Source organism: Rhinolophus ferrumequinum, chromosome X (genome assembly GCF_004115265.2).
Source record: "Rhinolophus ferrumequinum isolate MPI-CBG mRhiFer1 chromosome X, mRhiFer1_v1.p, whole genome shotgun sequence".
NCBI classification, from domain to species: domain Eukaryota; kingdom Metazoa; phylum Chordata; class Mammalia; order Chiroptera; family Rhinolophidae; genus Rhinolophus; species Rhinolophus ferrumequinum.
Window position 1 is genome coordinate 73,454,400 of NC_046284.1, and position 12,296 is coordinate 73,466,695.

Below are 12,296 nucleotides of genomic sequence, written 5' to 3' on the forward strand. Positions count from 1 at the left end.
CCTCTACTCATACATCCTTCATCGTATCTTACCCAGACTAGCAATAGACTCCCAACTGGTCTCTGCTTCCAATCCCTCCCTTCTATAATCTGTTCTCTATACACCAACCATAGCACTCTTTTAAAAATGTAATCAGATCCTGTCATTCTCCAGCTTTAAAACCCTTCGCTCGTAATCACCTCCCACTACTTCCTCTTTTTCTCTTCCACTCTAGTTATACTGGGTTTCTATTTCCTTTGATGGAATACTTTCCCCAGATCTCACTTCATTCAGTTCTTTTCTCAAATACTACCTCTGCAGAAAAGTCTTTCCTATATAAAATACCCCGTACATACATTCACACTCTTTTTTTTAGCCTCTTTCTTTATAGCATGTATTATTACTTGAAATTATATTGTTTATTTGTTCACTTCATTGTCTAGCAAACATTTCCTACTGAAATATAAATTCAGAGAGCAAGGACTTTGTCTCATAACTGCCCTATTTCAAGCTCCATGCATTGCCTGGCCTGTAGTAGATAATCAGTAAATATTTGTCGAATGAATAAGTGAAATTATTCTGATACATGTTCCCAGATAATTCTTTCTAGAGTTCAAGATCTTAAAATTTCTGCCTAGCTATCTCACCACCAACATCCTTGCACACTCTCTCTCCCCCCCAAAAAAGCAATCAGACAAAAATCAGAATTTTAGTATCTTCGATTTCCAACAGATTTAAATTCATACGCCAGCACTCTCCATGAATTTACTCCATATATCTTTGGGCATTAAATTTTTGTTTTGTTAGTTTCAGGTGTACAAAGCAATGTAATAATTAGACATTTACACCCCTTACAAAGTGATAACACCCCCCCCCAAGTCTATTACCCTTCTTACATCATATATAGCTATATAGCTGTTACAATATCATTGACTATATTCCCTATGCTGTACTTTACATCCCATGAACATATATATATATTTTTTTGATAGACTGTTTATTTTACTTTTGAACCGAATAACTAGCTTACCAGTGTCAAAGCTTAACTTTAAAAAAATCATTCATCTTGATTTAGATCAATCCCTTGATGGACCCCTTGCAAATGGTGATAGCAGAGAGCTCCGGACAGGAATCAAGAGAAAACTACTTAGTGCATCAGAAGAAGATGAAAGCATGGGAAGAGAAGATAAAGAGAAAAAAGAAACAAAAGAGAAGTCACATTTATCCTCCTCTGAGAGTGGAGAGTTAGGATCCAGTTTAAGTTCTGAAAGTACCTGTGGTTCTGATTCTGACTCTGAATCAACTTCCAGAACAGATCAAGATTACATTGATGGAGACCATGACTATAGTAAATTCATACAAACCAGGCCTAAAAGAAAACTCAGAAAGCAATATGCCAATGGAAAAAGAAACTGGAAGACAAGAGGCACAGGAGGAAGGGGCAGATGGGGCAGATGGGGCAGGTGGAGTAGAGGAGGCAGAGGAAGAGGCGGCAGGGGGCGGGGGGGTCGAGGAAGAGGTGGAGGTGGCACGAGAGGGAGAGGGAGAGGGAGAGGAGGAAGAGGTGCTTCCAGAGGAACCACCAGAGCCAAGCGAGCACGTGTTGCAGATGACGAATTTGATACCATGTTTTCAGGACGTTTCAGTAGACTGCCTCGAATTAAAACTAGAAACCAGGGCAGGAGGACTGTTTTATATAATGATGATTCCGATAATGACAATTTTGTGTCCACTGAAGATCCCCTGAATCTTGGTACATCCAGATCAGGCAGAGTGCGGAAAATGACAGAAAAAGCCAGGGTTAGCCATCTCATGGGATGGAATTATTAACAGTTAATAAATTTAGAATAATTTAAAAATTCAATGGCCTTCTACTGCAGGGAATTACCCAGGAAACCTACAAAGCAAGTTGTGTGGGGACTTATGCTTCCTTTCACATTGGTGCTTTTCCATTATGCCAGTATACATTTGTTTCGAGACTTGATCTCCACACTTCATTTGTTCAGACAAGCCTTACTCATTAGGCCTTAAATTAAAAAAAAAAAAATTGTGCGCGCACACACACACACACACACACACACACACTACAGATTTACTACAGTAAAGGAGCATTCAGCTTCTTAAGAGTAGCATGACATTTTTATCTCAATAGAATATCCCTCTTTTGCTTTTCTATCACAGAAGTATAGCACCTTCTTACAGAGTTTTATATAGTTTGTTTTTGCCATTGTGATTCCTGTACCCAGTAATAATAACTTTTGCACAATACACCAATCCTAAAGGCAGCTATTAAATGTTTACAGTTTCTATATTGTAAGAACGATCTGGATTATTTTACTCTTCCCAGGCCAAACTTTCATTAATTGTACTGAACTGAAGTATATATTTATACTACAGTTTTTTGGGGGGTGGGGGGATCTTAATATGCTTTTTATTGATTTGCTTAATTCATGTTAAAGGTGAGAAAGGGTTGGTGCCTTGTAAATATGTAGCAAATCTTTGTGGTGTGTCCTGATGTGTGCATTAACTTTATTAAAAAAGAGTACTTGAGGTATTGATATAGACAAGGTGCCAAATGCAGAAGTTTCTTGAATCCATTTTCTTTGCCCTGTTATATTTTATTGCATTAACAGAACTTGTGTAGCTTAAAGGATAACTTAACCATTTGAAAAGTCCTCGTTCACAAAGAGTAACTTTGAATAGTAGCTCAGCTACCTCTATAACTACAACTACTGGGAACGTTAAGGAAAACAGATGCTGTTATTCCTTACTGACTAAGAACTAGAACAAGCTTGGTGGGAATGAATACTCATAAGTTATAAGCTGAGAGGTTGTTAATAATCATATGGGCTCTCAAATTAATAGTTGTAATTAAACTTTATAGTATGCTCTACATTAGACTTCTTAGAACATATTTATGTAAGTAGACTTGGGCTACTGCTTATATGTTTCTGCTATCAAAATTTAATAGCTGTGAGTGACTGGTTTTCATTTGAATTTTAAAATGTAACAAAGCACCTAGTTTGAGTTGGAATGTTTTGGCTAGCTAACATTTTGAATCAACATTAATCGGTTCTGCTCATACCATTCCAAAAGGTTCTTTTGTTATACTCTTTCAGAAAAGAACCTAATTGCATTGCATACTGATATTTTGAATTATTTTATAGATGGCAGGAAAAAAAGTCTTTAAAAACCTTATGGTCTTGTCTATAGCAGTAGAGTGTACATGGTTCAATAAGTAAGGTTGAGTTCTCAGATTCAATTTTACTCCTCAAATTTGAGAGATTGCAAATTCACTAATTTGTTAGAAACATAGATTTTTGAGGTGGAAGGGAATATATTGATCTCTGTTTTTGTAACATCAGATTTGCTATGCTTAGACTTGTGGGATAAACAAAACTATTAATGTATGCTTAATAATCCCAGGATATTTCTTAAGCTAATGTGTTCGTCTCATGCTTTCAATCATTTCATGCATCTGAAGTTCCTTACGTGCAGAGGAAGGAGTACACACATAACTTTGCTTTTTCGGTTGGGTCGGGTGGGGGTTATTCTTGGACTAACATCTTTAAAAATTTTTTCACTTGCAGTAGAAATGATGTTCAGGCTTTAAGAAAGTATTGTGAATTGTTAATGGCACTAACTTCTATTAACTGGACAGTAGATCAAGCTGACTTTTTTTTTTTTTTTGTAGTCTTTTTTTCCACTAAACCAAAACTACTTCTGGTTGTAACTCAACTGCCACTTTTAACCATAGTACAGATTCAAAAATGTCCATATTTGATTTTTGCTAGAATGTACTATTTTAGTTATCCACTAAAATAGTATTTTGGGGCATATAGATTAAATTTGTGCCTGTGTTTTCCTGGAATCAATAACACTTTGGCCTACCCTAATCAAAATAATAAGTTACTTAAATTCATGGATGTACCCAAATGTGTATCACATGTATTGTTTTAGTGTGAAATTTTTTGTTGACATTCTTCTATGGAGAGCTGACCTCTTTGAAATGTAGAAGAATTGCCATCTGTGTGATTTTAGCTGTCTGAAGCTTTATTTATAATTTATTTTGAAAAATAAAAATGCCACATTTATTCCCCAAATGTCAAGCTTTTCTAGGTTTAGATAATTAGAATAAGAAAGCTAAAGACATTTTCAAGCATATTTTATATGTAGTGAAATACTGTGAAAATACTAGTGACAGCATTTTGCTGTAATGTTGATTTCAGTTATTAGGATTTAAAGAGTTAGTTACCAGGGTATGATAGATGAGCATAGTTATCATTTGTTAAAAAAAAAACAAAAAAAACAAACAGATCATTTTCTGTTTGCATGCAAATTATTTTAATAAGTGTGAAAATAAAAGTTTGGAAGATAGTATTTTTACTTTTATATCTGGATTACCCCGCCCCCAATTTGTACTTTGCTTTTTTTGTAACACTGCCTCCTGTGAATGTGTTGTGATTTGTATTGCATTGAATATTTTATTGCTTTAATTTTTTAGAGGCCCTTTACACCTAAATAAAATCTGGGTTCAGCCATAGCGAAGCAAGTAGGAAATGAGCTAAGACTGTTGAAGAAAAGTCTAAATCTTAAGTGAATTGCTAAGGAAAAAAACACTTATGTTTAGGCCCATGAGAGCATTCAGATGTATAAGCCAAATCCTGTGCTAGATATTAATAGTCAGTGAACTATAACATTTCTCATGAATGGTAATAATGTTTTAATTCCCAGCTTTAAGATCTTAGCATGTGTATCTGCTTAGAAAACAGAATTAATGTGTTTTTTCTATGGCTTGCTGTATGTATCTCTTCCAGCAATCAGATGCACTTCAAAACATTCACTAGCCTGTTAGCCTACTGACTAAATTTGTGTGTGTGTGTGTGTGTGTGTGCGTGCGCATGTGTGTGTGTAGATTTTTTTTCCAACTTAACACACTTTATCTCAGAAAAAGAAAAAGAATATATTGTATGGAAGACAGCTGTGTTCACTGTCTACCAATTCTTTGCCTCTGTTGTAAAGCACTTAGCTTGTATATATACTGCTTGATCATCCATTTCATTATACCTTCTAGATAAACAATCTAGGTTTTGTTGTGTACATGTGTCCCTCTATTCTTTTCATTTAATTTGCCCTTCATTTATTTCTTTTTCTGTTTCCCTTCCCAGAAATCAGGCTTGTGCTAGAATTCTTCCAAGTAGCACTTTGTTTCTCCCAGAGTGAAATTCATAAATCTCATGCGTACAACTGTGTGCTCAGATATCTAACTCAGCCTTCCAATACTTTGAAATAAATTTGAGTGATTTATCTTGTTTTTGTAATCCTATAGATTTTCCTCCGAAAATAACAGTGATTTAAAGAGAAAGATGTGAATGCCACCTGTAACTTTTTTATAAAAACTTTTTTGAGCATTTTTCGAAATGTGTATGTTTGTGGTAGTGATAATCACCTTATTACTTGCTTACATATCTTGGAAGTTATTTTATGCACATTTACCAACTGGTACTTACTTTTAAAGTTGGAATTTTCACATCCACAAAAAGGAGACTTACGTCTTGTATAATTTTTAGTACATTTCGATGCCTTTTAGTTCTGGGGGGAAGGAACGGAACTTTTGACATTTAAAGTTCATTGTTTTAAATGTTAACCCAACCCCCAACATTTTTGTGGTACATGAGGCTTTGTGAAAGTTTTGTTGAAAATAGAATATTCTAAGATCACTTTTAAGACTTGTTTTAAAAATTAGTGTAAAAATGTTTTCATGTTTTTTTTTCTTTTTACCTATTAGTGAAGTTTCTTTACCGAGTTTTAATTACCAAGTTTATCAAGTTTTGTTTGAATTCTAATATGAAGTTTAAAATTTTTTCATGGTGCTGTATTTTGTGGAATGTGGAGTGCCCTCAGGTTTCTTGACATTTATTTCTTATGTAGCCTTATCCTTGATTATTTCCTTTTTCATCATTCCTCTCCTGCTTTTACCCTCACTTCTCTTTCTGCATTGAAGACTTTACCTAATTTAGCACACTTCAACAAGACTGGCAATTTATGATTCATTGATAGAAGAACAGTAGAAAGGCCCTGCAGTTTAGAGTTAAGATGTGTTTGTTTATTTATATGTGTGTCCATTTGTTATTCTTATACCTATTTTAAGTCTAGAATATGAGACTTTGACATATAAAAGCATGATAAGTATTTTCTAAAAAATAAGGCTATTGATACATACATACTAAAGTCGCCATTGGTAATTGACTTTTAAAATCACATACAAAAATATTTAGAAACCCAGTTGGGAAATGTGTTTTTACATATGTCACCAGATGCACATTAGGCAGTACTACAAATGTTAATTCTTTAAACAATACTGTGGTGATGGCAATCAGTAATTTATTTCTTTGTCTTGTACCTTACCATCCTTGTCTTTTGTAATCTCTTACAAAGTATTAACAAAATTGTACCTTATGTTTGTTCTTAGTATCCATAAGTTTTAAGATAAAAGAATAGTTAATAATTGATGTGATGTTTTACATGGACAAAATGTCCATTAAACTAAAATTCAGTAAAGAAAGGTAAACTAAACTGGCTTGGTTTATAAAAGATGTTTTGTTTGGCAAATATCAGTCATTATAAGCAATTATCTTCAAAGACAAAAAAAAAACTGGACTAATTTGTTGCCATTCTTTATGGGATGTTTACAATAAAATTCCAAGTTGTTTGGAATCAGTTGCACTCTTGCTACTTTATGCCTTAACTCAGGTACTGGAGATAAATTGACAAAAAAGAAATACGGAGTTACCTTTTCATTATCCAGCTTCAGAGGTTATAACATGTAACTCTTGGGTCCTTTCTTCTTTCTTGTGCTCCCTACTACCTCGTTTCCCTGAAAATAAGACCTAACCAGACAATCAGCTCTAATGCATCTTTTGGAGCAAAAATTAATATAAGACCCAGTTTTATATTAGATTATGTTATATAAGACCCGGTCTTAGATTAGCTTAGATTAGATAAAACCTGGTCTTATTTTACTATAATTTTTAGCTCCAAAAAGATGCATTAGAGCTGATTGTCTGGCTAGGTCTTATTTTCAGGGAAACACAGTATCAGAGAAAATTAAGGCACTTTTTTTTTTTTTTTTGCCTTAGTCATTGCAGATATTCTGGGTCACTTTTAGGTAATAAATATGTTAACATTTTAAAAGTGGGCTGTTTGGTGAAGTAAATAACAGCCTGCTAAGCTTTAGTCAACAGTTGTTTTGTACAGCTTTTTGAAATGAATAGATTTGTAATGTCTATGGCTTATAAATTTTAGCAGCTGAGCTATGAATCTCTGGCATTTTTATTTATATTAAAATTGCCCACAGAGGCTTAGTTATAATATAAATGGTGCTTTAATTCAATGTAAGTAAGTGGGGAGAGAAGTAAGGTGAGAGGTAACTTTGAGCCAGGAACTGAAATCCCTAACAAGAACATTCATCTTACTTGTGCACCTATATATGGTTACCCAGAATTTTCTTGCAAATGGCAAGAACTTCATGTAGTTCAAGGTAAGTAAGTTGGCCAAAGACTGGACTGCATGTTTTATACATATACTGTCTGTGTATTTTGAATAAAGAAATAAGGTATTTAGAAAAACTATCATCTCTGTCTTCTGGCATCATATCTTAGGGCTAAGAAAGTAGCCCAAATTTTCACAATATTTGGATATTGAAGTGGAGATCTATTTTTTGGTATTTGTGCTTAGTTGTATGTTTGAGTAAGGATAACCCACTTTAAAAATATAAAAGTGTACATTAAAAATTTGCTATTAGCAAGCTTTAATGTTTTCTGACTTCACCTGCTAGGTTTTTAAAATAGAAAAAGTAAATAATGTCTAACAAATATTACAGAGGTATTCAGAAGATCACTTTTTTTCTAATTGAGAAGGGCAAGAACAAAGTGCTCTCTACTCTCTTTTTCAATTACGTGCCCCTGACTATTTAAAGCTACTTTCCAAACATGTACAAATTAAATTGAAACCAATATATTGAAACTGTGAGTTCATTTCCTTGGGGTATTTAAACCCATACACTTACAGTTGCTAATTTAAGGTCTTTTATATAAGTACTTAAAGGATATTTTATGCTACATCTTACTGGAAAACCAAATATAACATTAAATAAAATGAACTTTTTATGGTGTCAATGTTTTCCAAAAGTTTTAAGGAAACTATTTTTTTTTTTTGTATCTTTAGGATGCTTTCCTTTGCTGTGCCAATTGCCTTAATAAAGTTACCTTTCATCTGGAGATTACAGATAATTTTAACTTAGATATTATTAACAAAACTTAATTTGATATTGGAGAATTTTTAAAAACTTCATAAAACTAGTATCATTTCACTAATTTGTAAATTTTGAATTGTCAGCTTGCCTGCTCAGCATCTTTATGATTCTTTTCAGAGAATAAGTTTTGTAGTAAATATATAAAGAAATGAAAACATTTCAAATTGTTTGATTTAAGTTACTTTGATATACAATTTTAATGATTTAGAGTTTTTTCCTAATTAAGACTTTGGGGCAGAGTGTAGTTGGAGTTTGACTAGCCTTATAGATGCAGTAAAACTGAATCTGAACCCCTGGTAATTTGAATTTTATAACAATTCTGGTATAGTGTATGTGGTTATTAGGGGGGAAAGTTTAAAGTAATTTGAGGACTCATGTTTGTTACATGGTAGATCATCCTCCCACCCTCCGCCGCCTTTAGTCTTAAGAAATGGGGTTTTGAAAAGCCCTTGAGACTGTCTAAGTTGAATGTGGTTCCTGTCATTTACATTGGTCTCATTCATATTTCACAATGCCATCTTTTCTGATCACCTTCCACTCATTCTGATCATCCAAGGAAGAAGTGCTGGTTTCTAACTGATAAGACTATTGAACTCTTATGTCAACAAAGATGGCTATAAAAATCAAACAGAAAAGGGATAGGAAATAGAGCACATTATTTTTCCCTGGACTTACTGCCTAATTTCTAGCAAATCAGTTCTGCTTTATTCTGGCCTTCAAAATAGGAGAGTTTATTTTTCTAGCTAGATAGAGCAATTCAGTTTTGGCTAACTGATTATACCTACTCTAATATTTGTATTAGAAGAATATAATCTAGAAATACGGGTTGGAGCTTTGTGCTGTGGTTGGACACCATTCTATGGCCTGGCCTGTATGCTTGACAATGTGTGTTTAGGTGGAAGTAGCCTGACCTGGATCAGGTATTCTCATTATGGTGCAGGGTAAGAGGAGAAAGGAAAACTAAGGGGAAACTTTGAGATCTACAGGAGAGAGAGAGGAATGGGGTTTGGAGAATATATGAGGAATGAAATCCCTCAGTGTTCAGGGTTTGGGTGTCAAATGCCTTCAAACATAGTAGGCTCAGAAACAGGTTAGGGGAATTCCCCACATAAGTTTTGCTTTTCGGGGAGAGGGAGCTGCAAGTAATTATTGGTGATGATGGTGGGATTTTAATGTCAGATTTGCTGTATTAGTAATAGTTTTTCTTGAGAGATCAACCCTACTAGAAAGGTATTATTAGCCCCATTTAGTAGATAAGGAAACAGTTATAGAAAACAGAGATCACACTGATAATAAATGGCAGAATTTACACATGTAATAATCGTGTCCCATTGGGCTAGTTTTAGCCCTAATTCTGTCAGAGACTTGCTGAGTGGCTTTGGCCAAGTTCTTTTTTTCCCTTGGTTTTAGTTGTTTTTAGCTATACAAGGCTGAAGTTGATCACTAAATTATTTCTTTGGTCCTTCTGATTCAATTCTTTTAAATTTTTTGCTTATCCTTTATGCATCTTCCTAATCTCTAAAACACTTTCATTGGAAGCTTGCTTTTTTTTTTTAGAGTCTTTATAAACCCTGGATCCTACTGGTTACAGTTATTTATTTGGAGACAAATATGCCATGTGAACTGCCTTAGGAGGTTTCAATTTTCATGAAGGAAAGCTTACAAAATGCAATTTAGGAAGTGTAAAAGAGTAATTAATAGGATTGACTTCTGGCATGACAATGTGAGAATCTCCATTGACTTCTCAGTGGAACTAGTGAAAACTATTTTTAAAAAAAAGCAATTAAAACCTCTGGAAATGGTCCTAAGTGTAAACAGCAAGTAGGAAAAAATTTGTTCAAGATCCTGAACATATGGTGGGGAGACAATTCAGTCCATAACAAGCTGCATACCAGCAAATTAAATAAATACATGAAATGGACAAATCCCTAGAAAGACACGAACTGCCAAAACTGACTAATAAATAGAAAATCGGATAGACCTATAACAAGTGTTATGGACTGCATGGTTTGTCTCCCAAAATTCATATGTTGAAACCACAACCCTCAGTGGATGTTATTAGGAGGTGAGGGCTTGGGGTGGGGATAATTAGGTTTAGATGAGGTCATAAGGGTGGAGCCCCCATGATGGGATTATTGAGAGAGACAGACAGACGAGGGACACTAGAGCTTACTCTCTACTGTCAAGTGAGGATACAATGAAAACAGCCATGTGCAAGCCAGGAAGAGAACCCTCACCAGATAATGAATCTGTCAGCACATTGATCTTGGAATTCCCAGTCCCCAGAACTGTTTGCTTTTTAAACTACCCAGTCTCTGGTATTTTGATTACAGCAGCCTGAACTATGAAGAAATTGAATTCACAATTTCAAAACATCCCACAAAGAAAGCCCCAATTCTAGATGGTTTCACTGGTGAGTTCTACCAAATACTTAAAGAAAAAATTAACACCTCAAAAGCTATTGCAGAAAATAGAGAAAGGAATACTTTCCAACTCATGAGGTCTGTATTACACAGACACCAAACTCTGACAGACATCACAAGGAAACTAAAGACGAATATTCTTTGAGTATAGGTACAAAAGAAAAACTAGCAAACCAAGTCCAGTAACATATAAAAATGTATATGCATACACCATGATCAAGAGAGATTTATCCCAGGAAAGCAGTTTGGTTTAAATCTAAAATCAGTGTAATAGAATACTAACAGAATGAAATGAAAACCGCATGATCTTGTTATTAGATTTAGAAAAATCATTTTACAAAATTATACACCCATTCTTGATAAAAACATGCAGCAAACTAGAAATAGAAGGGAACTTCCTCAATCTGATAAAGGGCATCTATGAAAAAGTCACAGTTAATATCATACTTAATAGAGAAATACTGAATACTTTTCCCTTAAGATCAGGAACAAGACACGATATCTATTTAACATTCTCCTGAAGGTTCAAATGTGGGCATTTAGTTAAGTAAAAATAAAAGGCGTCCAGAGTGGGGAAAAAATTATCTCTATTTGCCCATTACATTATATTGAAAATCTTAAAGAATGCATATAAAAAGCATTAGAACAAATGAACGAGTACAAGTTTGCATGATACACAGTCCAATATGCAAAAATCAGTTATATTCCTAGATACTATCACTGAAGAATCTAAAAATCAAAGCAATTCCATTTAACATAGCATCAAAATGAATAAAATATTTCAGAATAAGTTTAACAACCAAAATCCAGGACCTGTACACTGAAAACTTCAAAACATCGTTTAATGAATATAAAGATGACTTACATAAATGGAAAGACATAATATTAAAATGACAATACACCCAAATCAATCTATAAATTCAACAGCATCTCTAATAAACTCCCAACTGGCTTTTTTCCCCCCAAAAGTTTAAGAAATTCCTATGGAAATGCAAGGGACCCAAAATAGCCACAGCCTGACACACTCCCCAATTTCAAGACTTACTAAAAGCTACTGTAAGACTATGCTGCTGATATAAAGATAAATATGTTAATCAATGGAATAAAATAGAGATTCCAGAAATGAACCATACATTTATGATCAATTATTTTTTTACAATAGTGCCAAGACAATTCGATGGGGGAAAGAATAGTCCTTTCAATAAATAGTACTAAGACAACTGGATATCTACATGCAAAAGAATGAAGTTAGACCATTACACCACATACAAAAATTAACTCAAGATGGATCAAAGACCTAAAGGTAAAGCTAAAATTATAAAAACTTTGAAGAAAAGCTATGTATAAATAATTGCTACATTAGATTAAGCAATAGTTTCTTAGATATGACACAAAGCACAAGCAACCAAGAAAAAAATAGATAAATTTATCTTCATCAAAACTAACCACTTTTGGTCAAAAACATGATTGCATAACCAGTGCTCCTTGAAATTTCCCCTGCAAGTTAACAACAAAATGAACAGCTATAATTCAACAAAGGATTCCCTATGCAACATACCAACAAATCTGAGACATCCATG

At 34.0% G+C, this 12,296-nt stretch overlaps 1 protein-coding gene across 1 annotated transcript in view; it reads left to right on the plus strand.

Annotated features, from left to right (window-relative positions):
- The window catches only part of BRWD3 (bromodomain and WD repeat domain containing 3), a 112,945-nt gene extending 106,249 nt beyond the window's left edge, over positions 1–6,696 (plus strand). The window contains exon 41 of the mRNA XM_033106874.1: positions 1,055–6,696. Coding sequence (XP_032962765.1) covers positions 1,055–1,809 — 755 coding nt within the window. The 3' untranslated portion in view covers positions 1,810–6,696. The remainder of the gene's footprint in view (positions 1–1,054) is intronic.
- Positions 6,697–12,296: the final 5,600 nt, after the last annotated feature.